The sequence below is a fragment of the Ornithodoros turicata genome, chromosome 5 (genome assembly GCF_037126465.1).
Source record: "Ornithodoros turicata isolate Travis chromosome 5, ASM3712646v1, whole genome shotgun sequence".
Lineage (NCBI taxonomy): Eukaryota > Metazoa > Arthropoda > Arachnida > Ixodida > Argasidae > Ornithodoros > Ornithodoros turicata.
Genome location: NC_088205.1, coordinates 38,566,029 through 38,588,066, shown reverse-complemented (window position 1 = coordinate 38,588,066; position 22,038 = coordinate 38,566,029). Strand labels below are relative to the sequence as shown.

At 43.6% G+C, this 22,038-nt stretch overlaps 1 protein-coding gene across 3 annotated transcripts in view; it reads left to right on the top strand.

Moving 5' to 3' along the window:
* LOC135394380 (vacuolar protein sorting-associated protein 37A-like) overlaps positions 1-22,038 on the top strand; it is a 70,308-nt gene that overhangs the window by 26,578 nt on the left and 21,692 nt on the right. For all 3 annotated transcript variants that reach the window (XM_064625102.1, XM_064625103.1, XM_064625101.1), the window contains exons 7-8: positions 893-1,020; positions 21,648-21,706. In XM_064625102.1, the coding sequence (XP_064481172.1) occupies positions 893-1,020; positions 21,648-21,706 (187 nt within the window). The remainder of the gene's footprint in view (positions 1-892; positions 1,021-21,647; positions 21,707-22,038) is intronic.

The window sequence follows — 22,038 nt, the reverse complement described above, 5'->3', positions numbered from 1 at the left end:
GGTGTGACAAACAGCGGTATGACCTTCTGGTAATTCCACTTGGTTACCATTAACCTGTGTATAAAATACCTAACTTATAACTAACTTATAAGCAGTGGCGTAGCCAGACCTCCAAGGAAAGGGAGGCTCTATACGAAAACCCGCCCCCCTCTCCCCCCCCCTTTCCCCGCTGATCCTGGGTGCGACAACACACAATACTTGTGCACACCGCAGCATGGGGTTGAAAAAAAAAATTTGGACATTCACAATACGATTATACTCTGATGTCCAGTGAGGTGGTGTCACGAGATTGGAAGGATTTTGAAAAGCTCATACTTTGGAAACCATTCAAGTGTGCCGCTTAGATAGACGCCATGAACTGTAAGAACTTTCGGGATCGTCACACTGGTCTCCCCCCCCATATATTATTTTCTTCTCGCATTTGCACGATTTGCGTGGGTTGGTCAGTGGCAGGTAGGGGGGGCTCAGGCCCCCCCCTAGCCCCCCCGTGGCACGCCACTGCTTATAAGATGGAGGTACAAGGTATCGCAGGCCTGTCAAAGCTTTTCATTGAATTTTATTTCTACCTTTGCCTTTTGAGAGCATCTTATGTTACAATCTCTATTAGCTTCAAAGCACACATCAATTGGAAACCAAACAATATTCCTGGACTTTTTTCTGCATCAGTTGCCTTGAGGCGAAGGAGTGGGTTTGGATAGAGACACAACATTGGAAACTGTTGTAGTTGAGCTAAAATGATGTTTAATATTTGGGGAAGAACGAGAGCTTTCTAAAACTGACATGTCATAACTAGCATATTTGGACAGCTCCCTGTTTCTCCTTTTGGTTTTGTGGACATACCAATATCACACTTACAATGGTACCTTTCCCTAAAGAAATGCCCATTTTGTAGTGTGACACAGCTGGAAGAACTCTCCAGAGACGAGAAGAAACTCTCTGAATTTGTAGAGCAGCTACCAGAGGTCCTCAGGGCATCAGAAATAAAGAACCAAATGATGTGCCAGAACGAAGCACTTGCAAGTATGTCTTTTTCTATACGAGCGGTACACATCACCTATTGTGGGTTCACATAGGAGCTATTCATTTATTAGTGGCATACCTGTTGTAGATGTGTTGGGCTTATTTGTTTAATGCTTTTTCCTTGGTTTCATTTTTAAAAATATTTTGTTATGCCCACAAAGATATCAGGGACAGTGTCAGACAAAGTGCACATGTGTTCCTTATCTTCTTTCCCCCGTGTGTCAACCAGGCAAATGAACATCAAATTGACACTCAGGTAGCTGATCCATGCAAAAAATATGTGAACGGAAACTGACTAATTACTCTAAAAAAATCCCAACGTGTCAGTGCGTTTTTGTTTTCTTTTTCTTCCTCTTTTCTTTTTCTTTTTCTTAGAATATTTTCCACTGAAGGTCCCGATACGTAAAACAGGGGTTCCAAAAGCGTGCAAAGTAACATTTAAAAGTTAGGATGATTATTTAATTAGTGAGCGTATGCAAATGAGCCGCTCACGGTTCACGATCACTCAGTCCCAATGATCTTTACCAAAGTTCTTCGATGGTGCCACCTGTTTACGAATTATTCAGCCGGGAGACCTACATGAAACACTTAGTACACAGTTGAACTCCTTTATAAAAAAACTAAGGAGTCGATGAAAAAAATAAGTTTAAAAGGTAAAGTCTTTATGAGAATGTGTATGTGTTTGTATGAATAATCTTGGTAATTCTAATATCCGTTGATGTATATCTGTTGATATAACTGTCGTATTAACGAGTATGACACACATAGGATTGACGTGGGGAGAGAATGATTCCCAAGCAGAATGGCCATACAATCTGGTTTGCTCCCTCAATTATATCGTTTCCGCCAGTAGCTTGGCTGAGATCTTTTGTAAGTGTGACACCAAGATATTTACATGCTTCTTTATATACAGGGTGTTCAAAATTAAGCTTTCACAATGAAAAAAAAAAAACACTGGTGGTAGAAGGAAGCCGCTTGTGCAGGCGGGTTTTGCGGCCAGGCGGACACAAGGTGAAATGATGGTTGCCGCCCTTAAACTCGTGATTAACTAAAATCAAGTTTATATTGGAAATTTGGAGGCAGTCGCGTTCCTAGACTATTCCACTTTGTAGAATTTTCCTAGCTCACTGGTAGTCCAAGATATTCGCCTTCCAATTTTCCACCGAAACCGTCTAATTACGGATGCAGAACGAGAGCGCAAGGCGGCTGACCCCGCCCCTTTGTGACGCAGCTGTTGCGTATGGTGGTCAGGTGGGACATGGGCGTGCAGCTTCAAGTGAACCTGATAACTCTTTCCCTTTCACTCTGATAACGAAGTGTGAGAATGACCTTCCGGAACAACGGAGTTATCAGGTTCACTTGAAGCTGCACGCCCATGTCCCACCTGACCACCATACGCAACAGCTGCGTCACAAAGGGGCGGGGTCAGCAGCCTGATGCTCTCGTTCTGCATCCGTAATTGGACGGTTTCGGTGGAAAATTTGAAGGCGAATATCTTGGACTACGGGTGAGCTAGGAAAATTCTACAAAGTGGAATAGTCTAGGAACGCGACTGCCTCCAAATTTCCAATATAAACTTGCCCGCTAACTGCAATAATTAAAAAGTTAATTAACAGATTTTAGTTAATTACGAGTTTAAGGGCGGCAACCATCATTTCACCTTGTGTCCGCCTGGTCGCAAAACCCGCCTGCACAAGCGGCTTCCTCCTGCCACTCGTGTTTCTTTTTTTTTAATTGTGATAGCTTAATTTTGAACACCCTGTATATATATATATATATATACAGTCGCCGACCGATTTTTCGGACATGCTCGATTATACGGACTCGTTCGCGGAACGGCCGCGGGTCCCATAGAGGTGATGTATAAGCACGTCCAAAATTTCGGACGCCGTGCAGCTCCGTCGCTCGATATTTCGGACTCTGTTTGCCCAACCCGCGAATTTCTCTCATGGGGGGACGGAAAACATTGGTATCATCTGAAATTCGTATCAAAAGAAATCTACCAACTAAAATATTGAGGCAAAAAAATAGGCAGTGATGATTGTTCATTTCCCATTCCTCTGAGTAGAAGAGGTCTGTCGTAGCGCTTTTGCGTCTTCGTTTTTGGCCAATGGCCCAGCACGTGCTGTCCGCCTGCGAGTCGCGCGACAGCGCTGTAAAGCGAGCTTCACCTAAAGCACGCATGCGTTAGGTGAAGCCGACTTGCGGACTTGATGACGGCGGTGCCTCTGTCAGTGTACTTACAGTGACGAAATGTCGCTTCGGGAAATAAAAGCTGAAATTATCAGGCAGAGCTGGAAGCGCATTAGGAAAGCATCGACAAATTTTTCCAGCCTACTAGGGCTTAGTGAAGTTTATTTTGAAGCGAAATTCGTTTTTTCGGACTGCTCGATTATTCGGACTCTTGCGCGATCCCCGCCGAGTCCGAAAAATCGGACGGCGACTGTATATTCTCGAAGGTCTTGAATGTTCAGACAGCGCCGTATTAATACACAGAAGAAATAAGTTCGCACAGAGCACCACCAAAGGAATATTTTGAGATGACTTCATTTAATTCATTTTGAAATTACATAGACAAGACATTTCGAACAGTGGACCGTTCTTTTTCAAGTGAAAAGATATAATGATTTGGTCAAACAGAAAACACTCACTTTCGTGTGCTTCTACAGCGGTGGGGGAAGGGAAATCGCAGTGCGTTGAGGTCGCCGAAGGGAGGTAATAAATTCTGTTTGCGGAGTCCTGTCGAGTGTGTTTCACACGTGTGTGGGGTTTTTTTGGGGGGGGGGGGGACTTTCCCTATGAAGCATTTGTGTGGAAAGGACTCGTTTGCGTCGGGGGGAACGGGTGTAGCTTCTTGTTGTGTTGTAGGCGTTATTATTTCTTCATGTTTTTCACAGTGGACAGCGGTCCCGGGTGTTCATTTAGGGCCGGATTGAATTTATGTATTAAAAGGTATTCCTTCATTTCACGATCCCTATCGCTGTTGAATCCGGATTGTAATATGGCAATAGCGAGTTTCTCGATTGCATGTTCTGGAAGGGCCATGTGCCTAGATAGCGGAAGCTCCAGTTTTGTCTTGGTGTGGGACTTGTGGTTGTTGAAGCGAATTCTGAATAATGTGCAGGTTTGTCCAATGTATTGAGCTTGGCATATGGTGCAATGTAGAAGGTATATTACGTTTTGAGTCCCGCAGTCAAAAGTGCCATTGATATGGAATTTGAAGTTTGTGGTGGTGCTGGTAACGTCCCGTGCTGACAACTGAGGGGACAAATTTTGCAGCAAGGTTTTTTGCAAGGCATGCAGCCAAGGAATTCTTTTTGTTCCCTCGTGACTTTTGAGTTCACCAGTACGTCCTGTAAGTTTCGCGGTCGTCTATAAACAATCTTGGGAGCCTCTGGGAAGACTTCACGAAGATGTTCGGATTGGTGCAGAATATTGAGATGGCGTTTCAGAATGGATCCGATGCCAGCTACATTTTGATTGTAGGTTAAAGTTAAGCTTGGTGCGCAGTACTCATTGGTTTTTGAGGAAGCTGTGGGCTGGTTGGGACCTACACGGAGAGCTTTTTCAATTGCGTCATTTAGGACATCGGGAGGGTAGTTGCGATCGATGAATGCAATACCGTAGATCTCCTAGGTTTTGTTCGAGATCGCTGTCCTCTGTGCAAATACGGCGGTATCTGCATGCTTGACTATAAGGTAGAGAGAGTTTGCAGTGACGGGTGTGTGAGCTATTGAAGTGTAAATATTGATGACTGTCAGTTGGTTTTCGGTACAGCTTAGTTTCCAGTGACTGGTCTCTGACTGTCACTGTGACGTCCAGAAAGTTCGTAGTTGTGGTCGAATAGTGGTGGGTGAAATTAATGCTGGGGTGCGCGTTGTTGAAGTCTCGAATGAATTCCAGTAGTGAACTCTTAGTGTTGTCCCAAATTATGAATATGTCGTCGTTATACCTCTTATAGAGGAATGGCCTGATGTGGCACCGCGACAGGAAACATGTTTCCAATTTACCCATGAAGATGTTCGCGTAGTTTGGGGCCATTTTTGTGCCCATAGCTGTGCCATTTATCTGGACGTAGTGTTGGCCATTAAATTGGAAGTTGTTCAGCATTAGTATCACTTCTAATAGTACCTTCAGGGTGGCGCTGTCCACGTGGTAGGGGCTGTCGGACAGTGACTACACTGTGACCAACCTCGTACCTTTGCAGTTATGATGGTAGATTATATTTCTTTTCGTAAAAAAATATAATCTTGAATCACTGGAACCACATCGTGTCCGGGATTTACAGTGACTATTGAGCTACTTATCTATAAAACATGAAGTGAATGCAGTGTTGTAAGGCAACAAGCAATAACAAATGACTTACCTGTCGACTGTCATTGACCGGGTATCGGAACTATGCCAAGAAGCAAAGCAGACATGTTGAAGTAGGAAGTATCATCTTGAGCATGAGGAACGAAGTATACAGGAGGCTCACGAACAAGCAACTGAACAGTTTACTAGCAGTACCAAAATTAGGTTGGGGAAAGGAGGCCACAGAGAGAAGGGGTTAGGGTCACTGAGTGTTGGCTTACACAATAGCTATGGGGGGCAATTGTAGCAGCCTCAGGAATGATTCGGGACAGGTTATTTTTAACAAGATAGAGGCACTTAGTTTTTGACAATGTGGGAACACAATCAGAGGAGGAGATAACGTGCTTGGCCAATTCCGAAGAATTGTTTTTATTTTTAACTGAGCACACGTATTCTTGGATTCGTTAATGCAGTGGCTGGTTTGCCCAATGTAAGTCATGCCACAACTCCACTCATCCACAAGGGGATAGAGTATACGACCCCTGTCTTGCACGGCACAAGTGCATTTCTGTGTTTTTTCACACTGGCTGGAGGATTGGGGCGGAGAAACGTAGTGAGGCTGATGAGCTTGCTATGGACAGAATATACCACACCGTGCTGTTCGACGCTAAGATCTTTCCTAAGGAATGCGAAATCGCGTGAGAGAAAAGGAAAGAAGGGGGGCTTGGAACCATTACATTTTCTAAGTGCCTGAAAATAACATCACGGGAGTATCTCGCTGACCGAAGGCGGGAAATTTGATTGTACAGGGAAGACGCGACCAAATGCGAACGCAACTTTTTCATAGCCAAAGATAGCAGACTCTTAACGATGCCATGCTTGACTGACTTAGGATGGCAACTATTTCGGGACAACAGCAGTTTGAGGTCTGAACACCCATACGACCAACACACGCTAGGTAGGGAAAAGGTAACATCCAGGAATCTCAAATGATTATCACATGGGGTTTCAATCATAAAGACCAATTCTGGGCAAGCTGTTTTGGCTTCTTTTGGCTCCTCCTGACACGACTAAGAAGACACAGAAATCCACTTGTGCCGAGCAAGACGGGGGTCGTGTACTCAATCCCCTTCAGTTGTGGCATGACTTATATTGGGCAAACGAGGTGCTGCATTAACGAACGTATCCAAGAACTCATGTGCTCAGTTAAAAATTTAAAAAATCCTTGAGAATTGGCCAAGCACGTTATCTTCTGCTCTGATTGTGTTCCCACATTTCCGAAAACTGAGTCCTCTATCTCGTTAAAAATAACCTGTCCCAAATCATTATGACTCATTCCAGCGTCCGTGTATCTTCTTCTACTTCTCTTGTCCTGATTTTTACAGCTGGTTACCTTCTTCCATTAGTATGTACCAAGAGGCCCAAACATTCACCCTTTTTCCAGAATCATTCTTAAAGCTGCTACAATTGCCTCCCCTAGTACAGTGACCCTAGCCCCCTCTCTCTGTGGCCTACTTTCCCCAACCTGATTTTGGTACTGTTCATAAACTGTTCATTTACTGGTTCGTGAGCCTCCTGTATAGTACTTCGTTCTCCTCATGCTCAATGTGATGCTTCCTACTTCAACGTTACACCAGCTCGCTTGTGTACTTTTTCTCTCTTCGACAGAAATGTTGCGCAGGCATCTTCCCTGACGGCTGTGACTTTTGGAAGACACTGACATGGCCCGGCCAACACTTTTAAACAGAAAACATAGCAATTCATACACCATCCGCTATACACGCCATGAGCCACCGAAGATGGATGCCGGTTCCAGCCAGCTCTGCTGACGCGCTGCTGCCTTGTTTAAGTGCTCCCGCACAAATTTGAAAACGTCCATTACTTCCTTGGAAGTGGATGTTTGTGTCCTCACGTTTGCACTTCGTCGTAAGATTGTACCACCCTTTCCTCTAGTGGGGTCTTCTTCAAATGTGTTGCCGTGGCATCTCTCTCTACAAGTCCTTCGTGCTCACAAGTCATCTGTTGTTTCTCACATAAAAGATTTGTACTGCATTTCATCCATTATCTGGACCAAGCTTCTTGGTAACCGGTATCATTCCCATATCTTCTTCCGACAGTGGGTGTTCTTAAAAAATAGGAACTTTGCGAAGGTGTGGTTTTCAAGAAGGGTTTGCTTCATCCGCACGCTGTGCCATCTTCTCAACGTAACCATGGCCAACATATCAGTGGCTCTGTGATCAATCCTTGCAATATTCCGCTGCCGAAACCCATTTTTGACTTGCTATCATCAACACTGAAGTTCTGTCTTCTTGTCAAGCCAACTAAGCTTGATGTGGCTTCTATGCTAGGTTCTATTGCCTACGAGATTGCTGACCGCTCCGCTAAGAACCTCTTCGCTGCTAGATGTGTTTCCCAAATTCCTGCAAGCGCCATATCAAAAAAGACCAAGCCACTGCCATGTCAGTTCTCTCACGTGGTCAAGAACCTTGAATCCTTGGATTTGAAGCTCCTTCAAAGTGACAAATCTGGAAAATTTGCTGTCCTCCCAAAACCAACTTTTCAAGTCTAAGGTGGATATTGCTCTTTCGGCACTATTTTAGCCATTTAATGGTTCCCTGAAGAAGTCCAAGTCACTTCTCGTCGGTCTACTTTCAAGCTGTGAACACCTCCTTGCTTCTGCTATCCAGAAATGTAATTATTCCACCATTGATATGAAATTCCTCCTCAAAGATCACAATCCAGACATGCCCTTACATATTGTGGTATCTGAACGTGGTTCATGGCAGTGAACTTACCAGATTTTCTTCCACAAGCTCTAAAATCCATCGCCCATTCAGGCTCTACCGCGTTGAAAAACTCCAGTGAACTCATTGAGTACACAAAGCCCTTGCATGCCCAGCAGGTTCAACTGTTTTCACTTGATATTAAAGACTTATACTACTCCATGAACATTCATCTGTTGCTTCAGCGTGTTTCAGCGTGTTCAATTTCATCGATGACAATTTAACGGATTTTTAGAACTCTGTTAGTTGGGGTCTGTGGGAGTTTTCTGACTGTTTTGCAAACTTACCTGGAGTCTATGGTTGCAACCAGGGACAACATGCCATTTATACAAGCCAACAGGGTATGTATTGGATCATCTGTTGTGCCGATCTTGGCTGAGATTTATCTTAGTGCTCTTGACAATGCTGTTCAATTTTTCTGTGACACTCAGTGCTTAGATAACACCATATACGTTCACCGTTATGTTGACGATATTATTGTTACGTATAATTAGCCGTCATTGTCACCTGTCATGGTTGCCGATGCTATTATGTCTCTTGCTCCGGAGCAAGTTAAAATTTTCTGTTGAGTGCCCTTCTTGCAATATGTAAGTTGAAATACCTTGATCTTCCCTTGGTGTCTCATTCTGGTCTATAATGGTAACGATGCTAACAAACCCATCCTTCCATGTTCTAGTTCACATTCTAGGTTTGTTAAGTTTGGGATCATGTCTTGGGATCATGTGAAGCCCGTTAAAAGTTGCTTCTTCAGAAAGTTGTCTTCATTCTGTTACGTCAAGTATCTCACGGCAGGTCAACAGACTTGTTCAAGCAGGTTATGACATGCAGGTGATTCCCTCCAGGGCTCTTATTCTCTTATGCAAGCTTGGCTGTACAGGTACGGCTGGACAACAGCCATGAGGATGTCAAGTCATCTTCCGACAACATAATTGTCATTCTGTCTCCCACAACGTTTTATCTGTTCCGAGGGATTTTAGCTTGAAAGTGTTTTTTTCTAATGTCTATAAGATGAGTAAATTGACTCCATTCAATGTTGTGCCAAAAGGATGCACTGTAAAGCATAAGTCTGCAATTGAGCCTCTGTATGCAATAAGGGGATAAGTGGAAAAATCCCAAACCGAGGAAACTGCAAGTGAATATTTGGTAAAGTAATTGCAGGTAAGTTTCCTCGAATAACGCAAATGCAAAATGTGTAACACGTATGCATGTGTCTGCTCTAATTGCATGTCCCATTCGCATCATTTCTGTATGTGTGATTTAGCAGAAATTGAACAAAATCCAGCAGCATGACATATCCCCTTTTTCTATATAACAACGCATGTGCCGGGTTTTCGTGCAGGAAAAAAAGTTTTCACGAGTCGAGCTTTCATGGTGATGGCAGGATGGCCGAAGTTACCTTTGTGCGGTGGGGCACCCTAGATAGTGATTATAGCATTACTAAACGAGCACAATCTTGAAAATAATGTTCTGCATGACCAGTAAAATATGACTTATTAGCACAGTGCGCACATTTTTCCGATTACAACGCTCAGTAGCCCTGCTGACACGATCACGTGAGGTAGGAAGAACATGTTTTTCGAATGGAAGTCGAAGTTCATTTCCGCATAGTAGCAAAATTTAAGCTACGCCATTTGTATGCATGTGTAGAAAAGGGGCCTGATCTGGCTGTCCATCCCATTGACACACATGCATTTCCCGTTTCTTACCTTCCTGTAGCGAGTCAATAAATTGCAATATGGTCCTAAATTTTATTTAGCAGGTACATACTGGTATGTAGATATCATTGCAACAAAAACACTAAAAAGGGGATAATTCGACTTATCCCCTTATTGCATACAGAGGTTCAATTGTATCATGCACATGTGCTGTGGTTTATTCTATTCCTTTAAGTTGTGGTGTTCGTTATGTGGGGCAGACTGGATGTTGCTTGAATGACCGCCTTCGAGAACACCAGCTGAACTTACAGAAGAGCCATATCTCTAGCGAGCGCGTTGAGCATCTTCACCAATGCAACAACTGTGAGCCTATTTTCAACAAAACCGGGGTTTTGTCCAAGGAAAGGGTTTGAACAATCTACTGTGTTTGAGAACTTTTCGTGTGTGTCTGCGTGTCCAGTGTCTCTCGGTTATTCGTTCAATCAGTAAGGACTAGCCACCGAATGTGGGCATGACGTAAAGTTTGTGACGTTTTCCGACGTCCGATGACTGAAAAACCATGCAGTGCCTCACTTTATCCCGCAAATGAACTCGCGAGTTTCGTACCCCTGGCTGGAAACGGCGTCCTTCTTCGGTGGCTCATGGCGTGTGTAGCGGATGGTCTATGAATTCCGATGTTTCCTGTTTAAAAGCGCTGGCCAGACCATGTCAGTGTCTTCGAAAAGAAACAGCTGCCAAGGAAGTGCTTGCGCAACATTTCTGCTCTGCTTCTTGGTGTAGACACGATTCGAGAGGTCCGAACGCCTCGTTCTTCCGATACTGAGGTCAACGACAGTCGACAGGTAAGTCATTTGTTATTGCTTGTTGCCTTACAACACAGCATTCACTTCATGTTTCATAGATACGTAGCTCAACAGTCATTGTAAATCCTGGACTACGCTGTGACCGCCCACGTAGCTTTGCAGTTACGATGGGAGATCGTAGTTCTTTCCGTAAAAAATATTTCATGTTATGATTAAATAACTGCTCGCGTTGGACTATGTAAATGCATGACACTATGGTAAGTCTGTGATTCTCGGTGATTTTGCTCGACAAGCTTTATCCGACGTTGTGAACTTAGTAGCTGTCCTGTAGCTCCTAAGCAAAGTTTGTCTGGGTATTCAGCCTGTGTATATCATTGTGAGGTAGCACAATACATCATATACAATATTTTTTGTACTTCGGTCACTCATCACACCCCATAGCTATCGAGCTTTTTTCTCTCATTGAATACCAGCTTTTGTCTTTGTGTTTACACTGCACACTTTCATCATGCAACTTTCACCATGCGTAGCTGTATATCTGATCCTAATTTTAATCTTGTTGGCTCACCGTAGTTTTGGCGCTCTATGGCCTTTGTTGCCTTTGTGCCATTAAACCCATAATCTCTCTCTCTCTCTGAGCTCCAGTACCCCACAGCGGTCCTTGCTAAAGGCAGTCCGACGTCATCAGTTTTCTTCCAGCAAATTCCAAAGCAATATATTAATGTCGTGTAGTTTTCGTTACTGCAAACATGCTGTGTACGTGTCGCTTGCGTAAACGTGTACCACACAATAAAGTACTTAATGTGACAAAAACAGTCAAGGCACTGTCGTTTTTCTGTAACTTCTACTGCCTTTGAATAAATACGAATCAAAAAACAGTGAAAGAGAGAAACAAGAAACAACAACAAAAAACAAGAAGCAGAGCAGAAAGGAGGAGGGTGATTCCATCTCCACTCAGGCAAGGTGGTCCGGACACCATGAGTGATTTTTATTGAAAAAATATATGTTGTAGCCTGACTCAAACTGAGAATGAGACAGCAAGTATTTTTTCTCTACCCTCCGTAGTTCCTGAGGAAAAAAATCCGAAAGAATATGGCAGGTCCGGCGCGCTTTCAGGCATAGCCATTTTGACGTTCAATATCTGTCTAATGAACGCGTTCACGGCTTTGAATTTTTTTTCACGCACTGTCAGCTATGTTGGCTTCTAGTGCTTGGGTTCGGTTCCGGCGGGGATTTTGTTATTTTGCAGATAAAAATATTCAAAGTTGGTGGCGACGACGAAAATCGCTCATATTCTTGTGGCTATTGCGGCACTTGTGTACATGCCAGTGAAACGAGAAAGGCATCTCCATGTAGTGGAGACTGAGCTCTATAATTTGATATCAAATTTAGGAGTCTAGGCCAGGTTGGTGTCACGCATGGAGGCGTCTACAGCACGTGACGTTCGAAAAAATGCGGTTTTGGAGTGCTCATATCTAGAAAACCCCACCTAGAAAATTCTTCGAACTACATAGCACATGCTTCCGTACATGACATTTGAGTGTACAGAAAGTTGAAGGTTTTTTCCTCGTACAATAAAAGTTAGAGCGTGCTAAAGTGTCAGTGTCCGACTGTGGTGCATGTAATGACCATGGAAGCGCTGCGAGAGGAACTGGTCGATATTCGACCCAATCAGATTTCCACTAACTTCCGTGCACAACCAAGAATTCCACGAAATTTCGAGCAAAACCTGAAATTCTGCAAAATTCGGGATTCTGTGGAATTGGGGAAACCTGGGGGCCTTAGTGATAGCCTTCAGTGCCTCAGTTGTTTGCTTCTTTCCCTCCTCCACATCTTAAAAACACTTTTTCTTTACGGTTCCTTTTCAGTCTTGGAATAAAAACATTGCAAGGTATGTGGGGGTCGGGGTGGGCTGGGGAACTGTTATCCTATTTTTCGTGAGAAACTGCCACATTCTCAATGCTGTGTGTGCAGGAGCGTTGTCGTGATGCACAAGCCACGAGCCAACGTAAAAATGTTTGTTAAAGGGGTACTAAAGAGCTCCAGGAATATTCTCCAGTTATTATGCTCTATGAAAGAACGTGGCTCACGATATCCAATTATGAAATTCATTTACTTCTAGCGAGCGCATTTACCATGAAACAGTGCCATTCAAAGAGCATAATCCGCGTAGGTCTCTCCTTCCTACCCGGAGAGTACCTACATCACACGTCTCGCGCGTGTAGCAAAGCTGCATTCCAGTCACTGGAGATGGGGGAGATTTCATACTCCTAGCCAATAACGGGCCTCGTTGACACAAACAGCAGCGTGCGGGGAGAACCGGTTGTGAGAACACCGCTGTGACCTCGTGGAGCAATACAGCGCTGAAAACATAGTGTGCACATGAAATGGAATATTGTGGGCTTTTGGTAGCATTTGATCTGGCTACCTTGGGTTTGACAAGTGTAAATATGTTTAGAATTGACCTCACTACTCGATATTAAAACAAAACCGGTGTATAGGCGCCCCGCATTTTGAATGGTTGATGGTGCGCGACGTCAAAATGACGTGTCGCTATTGTCGCCAGGGCATCGCAGGGCGGGGCATGAGCGCGAAAGAGTGCAGTGAATATTCGGTTGGTTTGGAGCCATTATTTACTTTTTTGCGACAAAAATTTTTGCTAAACGTCCCTGTAGGAAACGAATCACACTGCATTACAAAAAGAGTGCACCTTGCATACCTGTTTATTGCCCCTTTAACCATCTGACCTTGCAGTACAAATTCAAAATGGACAGGCCCTTCATGACAAAGGGGGCGATCAGCATTGCTCTCACATTTGATTTCAATTGTCTTGCCTTCTTCAGTCTCGGAGATGATGCACTTTTTATAGCTTGGCGAATAACAAAATTTTTGTCTCAAATTGATTATGAATATTTCATATACACTGTGAATACATTTCAAACATTTTTTTCTGGTTGCAGATCGAATTGAATACTTATTGATGGCAGTTCAAATATTTCAAATACGTATGTCGCTAATTCTTGTCACAGTATGTCCATCAGCAAACAGGTACTGCTGATCCAAGGCATTATCTGTCAGAATATAAGCAAAAAAGTAAAAAAAAATATGATGAATTATTTAGACAGTGGCAGTCTGAAGATCCAGTGCATTCTGGAGCAATGCATATTCTCTAGTTTCGAAACTACATCAGCTGACAAACTGTAAACAGTTGTAATGTACATTGTACATTATACTAATATGTAGTGGAGATATACCAGCACATACGTATAATGTAGCGGAACTGTGCTGGTGAACTTAGATAGGAATACATTATGAGCACTACAAGTTGTCATGCAGGAAAGCAAGCTGCTTTATATGTTGTGGGCTGAGTGAAGATCACCATAAATTAACATATTTCCTGACACAGAGAAGAGACGCTCACTTGGTGTTGATGTGGCTCACACAGGGAGATACTGGCAGTGTTTCCAACAGTAAAAAAAAATTTATCTGTAGATCCGAATCTGAAAAATCTGTAGCCATTCAAAGCTCAGTGTATTGAATGTTTGGCCTTCAAAACTGGAATGTCTGCCTGCATCTCTAAATAGTGGTGGAGTAAGGGCTTCTTTTCGTTTGACTGATGAAGGCCACAGCCGGAATTTGCTGTGGCGCACTGGCAAGGATCACAATACACCACGAAAACAATAAAGCTCTATATATTATTTCCACAAAACATAATGAAAGCGTACATGTATGACGCAAATTATAAACGTTGTCGTTTCACTGCAAAGTCTGTCAAGTCAAGTCTTTGAGGCACATTGGTAACGTCCACACAAGCACACAACACTCAAGAAAACTGATTTAGTATGAGGCTCGCCAATGGTTCATTCGCTTACGACGTCCTTCTCCTCCGACGAGTCTTGCTAGTTTCATGATGGACGGATCAAACCCTTGTCAACGGCAAAGGCGAACCAGCTTGACCCATCAAGCATGTGTTTTGTGTGCAGGAGGCCAGTTACGGTGGTCGTTGCGAGCCTGTCTTGCTTTCTTTTTTTTTTGCTTCATTTTCATCAAATTAACTGCAGCAAATATTATTTCTGCTGCAGCATTCGAATGGGTATGCACAGCATCACACCCACAGAGTTTTGCTGAAATGCTGGTGAGCCGTTGCCATGAGTGGTTTGGAACACGCTGCTCCAGAATTTCACCAGAGGCAAGTCCGACCATATGTGCTCCAAGCTAGTGTTCCAGAGGCTTCGCTATTCCTACCCAGATACAGTGTGCTCAGCTCATTTAGCAGGCGTGGAAATGCTGTGGCTAAAGGCATTACTGAAGAGGTCTGTGCCTCTCTGACTTGGCTAGACAAAGTCGCTGTGACATTTGCGCAAAGGTAGATGTCATCAAGCGGCAAGTAATGTGTTGGGTCGTTGTAGTGTACTTGGTCCACTGGAGTGCTCATAACATAGGTATGTTGCAGATTGTCCATGATTGTCCTGGTACCAGTGACTACAGCCACGCAGAATTTCGGCTGCTGGGGCTCCTCAGATTGCATCAACTTGTTCAAGTTGTTAAATGTAGGAAAAATGAAGTCAAGAAGCTCTAGGAAGATTCTGTTCACTGGGTCTGCCAGCCTCTCGAATATTGTACCAGGCGCCAGAAGACGTTCTATGGATGCCGCGGCTAAAAATACGCTGTCAATGCATCATATTGCTCAAGCACTCTAGCTACTGCTGTGTGCAGTGGCAACCATCGCGCTTGCAAAGGATGTAAGAGCTTGTGAGGCTTGCGCTCTAGCAAACGCTGAAATTTTTCAAAAATTTTGGCACACTTTCGGCTTACCACGATGTAGTTATAGATGTCCCTTACGAGATCCTCTACAACACGCGGTAACTCAGCGCAAGCGTAAGACGCGCACAGATGAAATGAGTGGCATGCGCATTTCATAACAAAGAGGTCAGGGACGTCTCTCTTGAGCAGTGTCATTACCGAGCTGTTTTTGCCCATCATGACACTTGCGCCATCAGCTGGAAACCCAACCATATTTTGCTTGTAAGGCACTTGAGCATTCTCGAACTCAGCAACAAATGCATTGTAGGTTCCCGCAGCCAACGAGTCCTGAATCCTTACGAGTGTGAAAAGTGAGTCTTTCATTTCACCTTTGTCATAGACACGTGTGACAATGCACAGGTGCTTGTGCATGGACAGGTCTGTCGATTCATCGATTAGCGCCAAAAATGTTTCGCTGCAAAGAGTTTCACATGAGCTTTGGGAACTCTGCTTTCCTGCCACATTTGTTACAATGCCTGTCGCTTTAGTTATTCTGTACGCCTGCTTCTTTGCAATCTCGGAGTCCTTGCATATCATCTGTATCAATTCAGGAAGATGGTCAGCAACGGTGAATGGGCAATCTGCTCGGCTATAAAAGTGGCTATCCTGATCTCCCCTTCTCTTGTCGACTTGTTCAGTGGACGTGCTTCGACTTAGTGCTGCAACATCCAGAAGTGTCAGTTGTCCAACTAACTTTTTGCAAGTTTCTTTGTGTTTTTCTGTTGCGATGTGGATTTGCTGATTGAAGCGCTCAGAGGTTATCGATAAGTACATGCCACATGCCTTGCAGAACGCGAAAGGGGGGCCTTTCTTGCTCGGAGCTAGCCAGCTGCATAGCTGCCTGCTGCTTTCTCCCATGCATGATTATATTTTTGATCGTACCTTTTCTTTTTAGCTGACGATGACAGGCCCGCCACGTCGAAGTCTCTGTCGGTACCTTTAGACATTCTAGGTTAATGCAGAAGCAACACGATATACTGGAAACAAGCATAGAAACTGTTTGTGCTGGCATTCCCCAATGTTCAATATTTCATCAGCATCTCTGGAACACGTCCCCTGAAAATACTCATGCGGAGCAAAAGAGAAAGGGTGTGTCTAGTTTCGGTTCCAGGTTTAAATGCTTTGTATGCAACCCTTGCGTTTGTTTATTTTTTATGTACTCATGGCATATTCCATTCTCCTGGGTGACACTCGCACAGGAGAGGATGTGCTCTGAAAGAACAAAAATTTGATTTCCAAACTGGAACCTGCATGGCTTGAGTGATAAATAGGTTTTACAGTGTGGATATTGACGTCCGCTCCTCTAGTGCAGAAGGAATGATGTTCGAACGTAGAATCCCTGACGCTGGTTATCTGGTTGTGTGCTACTGTTTAATCATATACATTGTACCACACCGTTATTTGTGTGTAATTCGCATTACAGTCGCCGACCGTTAATTCGGACTTCTAATGGTCACGGGATTTGTCCGAATTATCGAGCAGTCCGAATTAGTAGTTAATCATAAAAATCCACTCTCACACTGGCGTTTATTACAAAAACATTTACACGGGGCGGAAGAAAGTGTCGATACGCGTCTGTCTAGCAGCGCGCGCACAAGACAGAACGTCACGCTGCATTTCTGATAATGTCACACTGTCGGAATAAACTCGTCCGAGCGTATCGATGGCCGCGAGGATCTGCGCAATAGACGGAGGTTCGCCGACGTTCTCGGCGTCATCCTCGTCGTCGTCCGATCCATCCGCAGGCAGGTTCAGAACTTCGGCGATGACCTCATCATCGGTGAATTCAGCGCAAAATTCTGTGCAGCGGTCCACCTCAGCGTAATCGTCAAACGATATGGAAGCGGGAATCGCCATTCCCGAGCCGCGCAGATCCTCCACTGATCGCATTGTCATCACTGTCAGTTGTCGGAGACGACGACATTTCCACAGTTTCGAATGTTGCATGCGAAGTGCGCGTCTGAACAGCAACGTCGATCACATGAACGCGAACTTCGCGCGGGCGCGCGCTTCTCCTCCCCTCTTCCCCTCCCCGCAGGCGGCGCTCCGCGGGAGCAGAGCGCGGGAGCTACTGGCAGAGCTCTGGCTACTGGAGGGGCAGAGGGGCAGCCCGGCGGCGAGCGGGAGTCGGAAGCTCGAGATTCCGATTTTGAATTTAGGAGCGTGGATTTTCACAAAAAGTAGGGAAAGTCGGCCAAAATCCGTCTGAATTATCGAGCCGTCGCCCCGAAAACGGTCCGAATTATTGGAAGCTGAAATGCATTGGTTCTATGGGGGCTATTGATTGAGTCCAAGATTTTGTCTGAACTATTGGAAAGTATGAATTATTAGGGTCCGAATTAACGGCCGGCGACTGTAGTCGGTAGCGTCCGTGTGATGCGATACCTGTCTCATTTGTGTGTCTTGATTGACACTTGCGCATTTCCTGTTGTGTGCTATTTTGGTTGATGTTATGTCTTTTGCGAAAGAGTAAATTGTTGTTGCTTGTTACGGAAGCAATGTGTCCTCGTCCTCTTGTTCATCGACTAGCCAATCTCCATCCTACCCGCTGAGTTAGAATTTCTTCATCGATCTCAGAGCTGGGTGATATCACGCACGATTCCCGAGCCCCGTGACCGTGTTTGTGTTTGTCTGTTATCGTCCTCTACCCCGTCTCGGGTTTTCAAGTCATGTAACGAGCATGTTTGCTGCAGCCGCTGTTCAAATGTGATGGTTGAAAGCGTTTCGCCATCTCATTCCCACAAGGGATCGCAGTTCCTGCTAAGTGAAGCCTGACTGATGGTGGTCTAAAGACAGTCACTAAAGCACTCATTCCAGCGTTCTGCTGATGCTTTTCATCGTTGTTTTGTGCATCGATGTGAAACATTGGGTCTGGTGACTCATTTGTTGGAGCAAAAAATCGTGAGATTTTCAGAAATCTCTGTAGATCTACAGATTTTTCAAAAAGTATGTAGATCTCATGAAATATATGTAGGTGTGACAACACTGGATACTGCTGAGAACAGCTCTGGGAGGATGGCTGCAATCGATTGCAACAGTTCGTGCAACTTTAGCGTCCAGTGCCTCTTTCCTTTGCCCAGGGGAGTCTGTGTTTGGGCTGCATCATGTCAGTTATCTTTCGCTGATTTGTGTCTTTGAGCCCGTCTGGTGCGTAGTGTTGCGCCACACGTTTTACATGTTCCAGCGGTTTTGGAGTAGTCAACGCACTTCCATAAGGCACTTCTCCTTTTTGCGTGTGGCTAGTGAAGCATCCCCTCCTCCTCCATATGAACCACGCTGCGGCAGTGCAAGACTGCAAGACTTCCATATCAAACAGTATAGAACAGTTGTGCTCTTCCAACCTAGAAATAGTTTCGGAGTATAAGTATTTAGGTGTTATTTTTAGAGATGACCTCAAATGGAACTCGCATGTAAGCTATGTTTCTGCAAAAGCTATAAAAATGCTTCATTTTGTTTATCGCAACATCATGCAGGCTAATTTCAAGGCTAAAAGCGATTCTTATACTACAATGATCAGGCCGATTTTAGAATATGCCTGTACAGTATGGGATCCTCACGAAGTTACATTGATTCAAAAATTTGAAAAGGTCCAAAACATAGCTGCAAGAATGGTATTCAACTGTATGGGTGCCCGAAATAGTGTGACTGAATTAAAGGCAAAGTTTGGGTGGGATACCTTATCACTGAGAAGAAGGCAACTGCGACTTAAGTTTTTGGGTGATATCGTAAATGACAGGACTGGTATTTCTAAGGATTTATATCTGAGCCCTCCTACATTTATCTCACCAAGATTAGACCATCACAGGAAGTTGAGGCCCTATCATTGTAAAACAGACGCTTTTAAGCATTCATTTTTTCCGAAAACTATATACGACTGGAATTACAGTGTACAGGAAAGCTCATAGACTAAACTTCTCTCCTCGTTCATACACATACAAAAGACATATTTTTACTTTTAATAATGCAAACAGTACTGATTGGGTTAATGAAAACTGTGTTCGGCAGTGAAGTGTATCAGTTTTAGTTTGGTTTTCTCAGCTTTGACGCGTGTGATATTGCTGTGATGGCTGTAATGTTATGTTCATGTTCATTTGTTTGTTTTTGTACCCCCGCTACTCTATGCCGCAAGGCGATGTAGCGTAACAAGCATAAAAAAAAAAAAAAAACTCAAATGCACGCACCCACCATGATGATGATGGAGATGGCGATTGGGTCGAAGTACACTAATGGAGTGGTGCCGTGGTTTATTTCATAACTATTCGAAAACTATTTGAAAATATCGAGTAGACAAAATTCGTTGCGTATACCATTTGAATTTCAAATTGTATTCCAAATTTCGAATATTCTCCCAGCTCTAGCACTTTTCCACTCATTTGACTGCTACTTGGTCTCCAGGACGTACTCATAACACCATGATTCGCTTCCTGTAACGATTTGGGACAAAAAGTCTTCCCAATTGATCCTTCAAATCACTGCAGATGTCCAAGTGGTTGGCTCTCTGGTCCTTAGAGAGAAAACAAGGAATGAATTTTGCATTGACTTGTTTCATATGAAGTTCTTGTTTCAGAATCCGTTGACAAGAACTCCAAGAAATTCAAGTAAATGTTTCCAATTTGCCAATTGTTCGGCGACAATCAGACATAATTGCACCGCAAATGTTTTGGATGTTGTTGGCGGTTCTGCCTGTTGAACAACGCCCAGGTCACGGTTGGTCTTGAACTGCGAAAACCATGCGTTAACCCTTGCCTGGCTCAATAGTTCTTTGATAACCTCTCGAAGCAGTGACAGTTTTTGCTGCTATTTTCCCCAAAAGGAAACGGAACACACATGCTTTCACATCCGCAATCGGTACATGCGCCTAGCGGCACACGTCAGTACTAACATCCCTCCTACCTCTATAAAAAAAATTTCTTGTTATTTGTGGGTCCCCTCCTCGTATATACAGGTCAGAAAGTAGAGCTCACTTTGTTTTATACCCTGTCTTAGCTGTCTCGTGACGTAAAGCCCCACATTATTAATTTATACCGTCTCAGTTTTTCGTCATATCGTGTTCTGTAGTAACACCCCATTCCATGTACAATCGAATGTTCTCTCTGAAGGCTTGTTAACGAAAACATCCAGTTGTTGCACTGTACACCTACATCTCTGGCACGGGACTTGTGTTCCACTTCTCTCGAACTAGCTTGGGTAGATGTCCTCCAAAACGCTGTCAACTGCCAAGAAAGCAAAAGTGTTGTGTAAAGCAACAAGCACTTGTATGCTTCAAACCTGTATCTGTTGATACACTGCCAGACAGTGTTGTCAACTCACTGACATGAAATGTAGCCATTTGGGTGCCAAAATGTAGTCCAAGTAGTCATGTGTAACGAAGTAGCCACCAATTTGCTTTCTACAATAATCATGTGAAGATCATTACAATTAACTTTAGCAACCGCACATAACACAGGAGCAAGTAAAAGTTAAATGCACAGACCGATGATGCAGCATAATACAAACACCTTCAAACGGCTCTTTCTGAGGAGGTATTGTCAAAACATCTTCTTACCACCTGCTGATTAATGATCATGACTACAAAGGAAAGGATTGGTAGTGGGCCTCAAGGATTGTTTCTGTGCTTTTTATCACTGAGTTACTCACTCAACTGTTTTGTGCTGGTGTATATCCTGAGTAATAGGTGATGAAATGTCACTGGTGCAACGAAGGACAAAGGTGTAACACCTAATGCTGGAATTTGATTTACTTGCAAAATTGAACATCAAAGACCAGCCCTTATTTCGTTTTGCAAGTTTAGTTTTGTCGCAGTAACCGCTGAGAACATTATATCTCTGCTTGTATATTATCTTGAAGGGCCCGTCTGTTTAGTGATTAAGAGCACAGCTTCTTTGTGCTTGCGTGCACTGATTGCTCCAAACCTGAAGGCAGTCTTCTTGCTCGGAGGATTCCAGGACAGTAAAGTTCCTAACTTCTATTTCCAACAACCAAATGTGACAGTTGTTGTCATGCATTAAATACCCATTCGCAGGGTGTTAAATGCATGGGGAAGACTAAAGTACAAACTGTCAATGTGCATGCTTGGAGTGGGTTAATTATACGAGCAAATGCATTAATTGCTTTCCTTAGAAATGTCCTTGCACTGACAGGTATGTGTTCACAATTTGTGATTCTCTTTTGTTGTTCCTGAACAAATTGTCTCCTTGCATGGTTGGCTACTGGCTTGATGCTAGTATCATTACTTTGTTGAAAATCTAAAAATATATATATTTTAAATAATATTTTAAAAACTATTTCAGGAAAAAACTTGGCACTGAAGCCAGCCATAGAACAAAGGAAAAGTGACCTCCTGGCTAAGGTGAGCTCTATGCTTTTTGAAGTAAAACAATACAGATGTTCTTTTGGACCATGCTAGAAATTAGTTCAAGGAGGTTCAGGTTAATAAAATTGATTATTCACATAATACAACTAGAAAGAAAGGATTAAGTTTGGTTGTGAAGCATGAATAATGAAATTTATGCATACTCCTGCTTCGTGACACACCTTGGACAGATATTGCAAAGTGCACAGAAAAACGGAGATATTTCGGAAGTTGGCAGAAATAATGTCATAATACATTCGAGCTCATCTATTACAATGTTCAATGCAACTTGTTATATTTCGTTCAATTTGGCGTTTCACGTCAGCTCT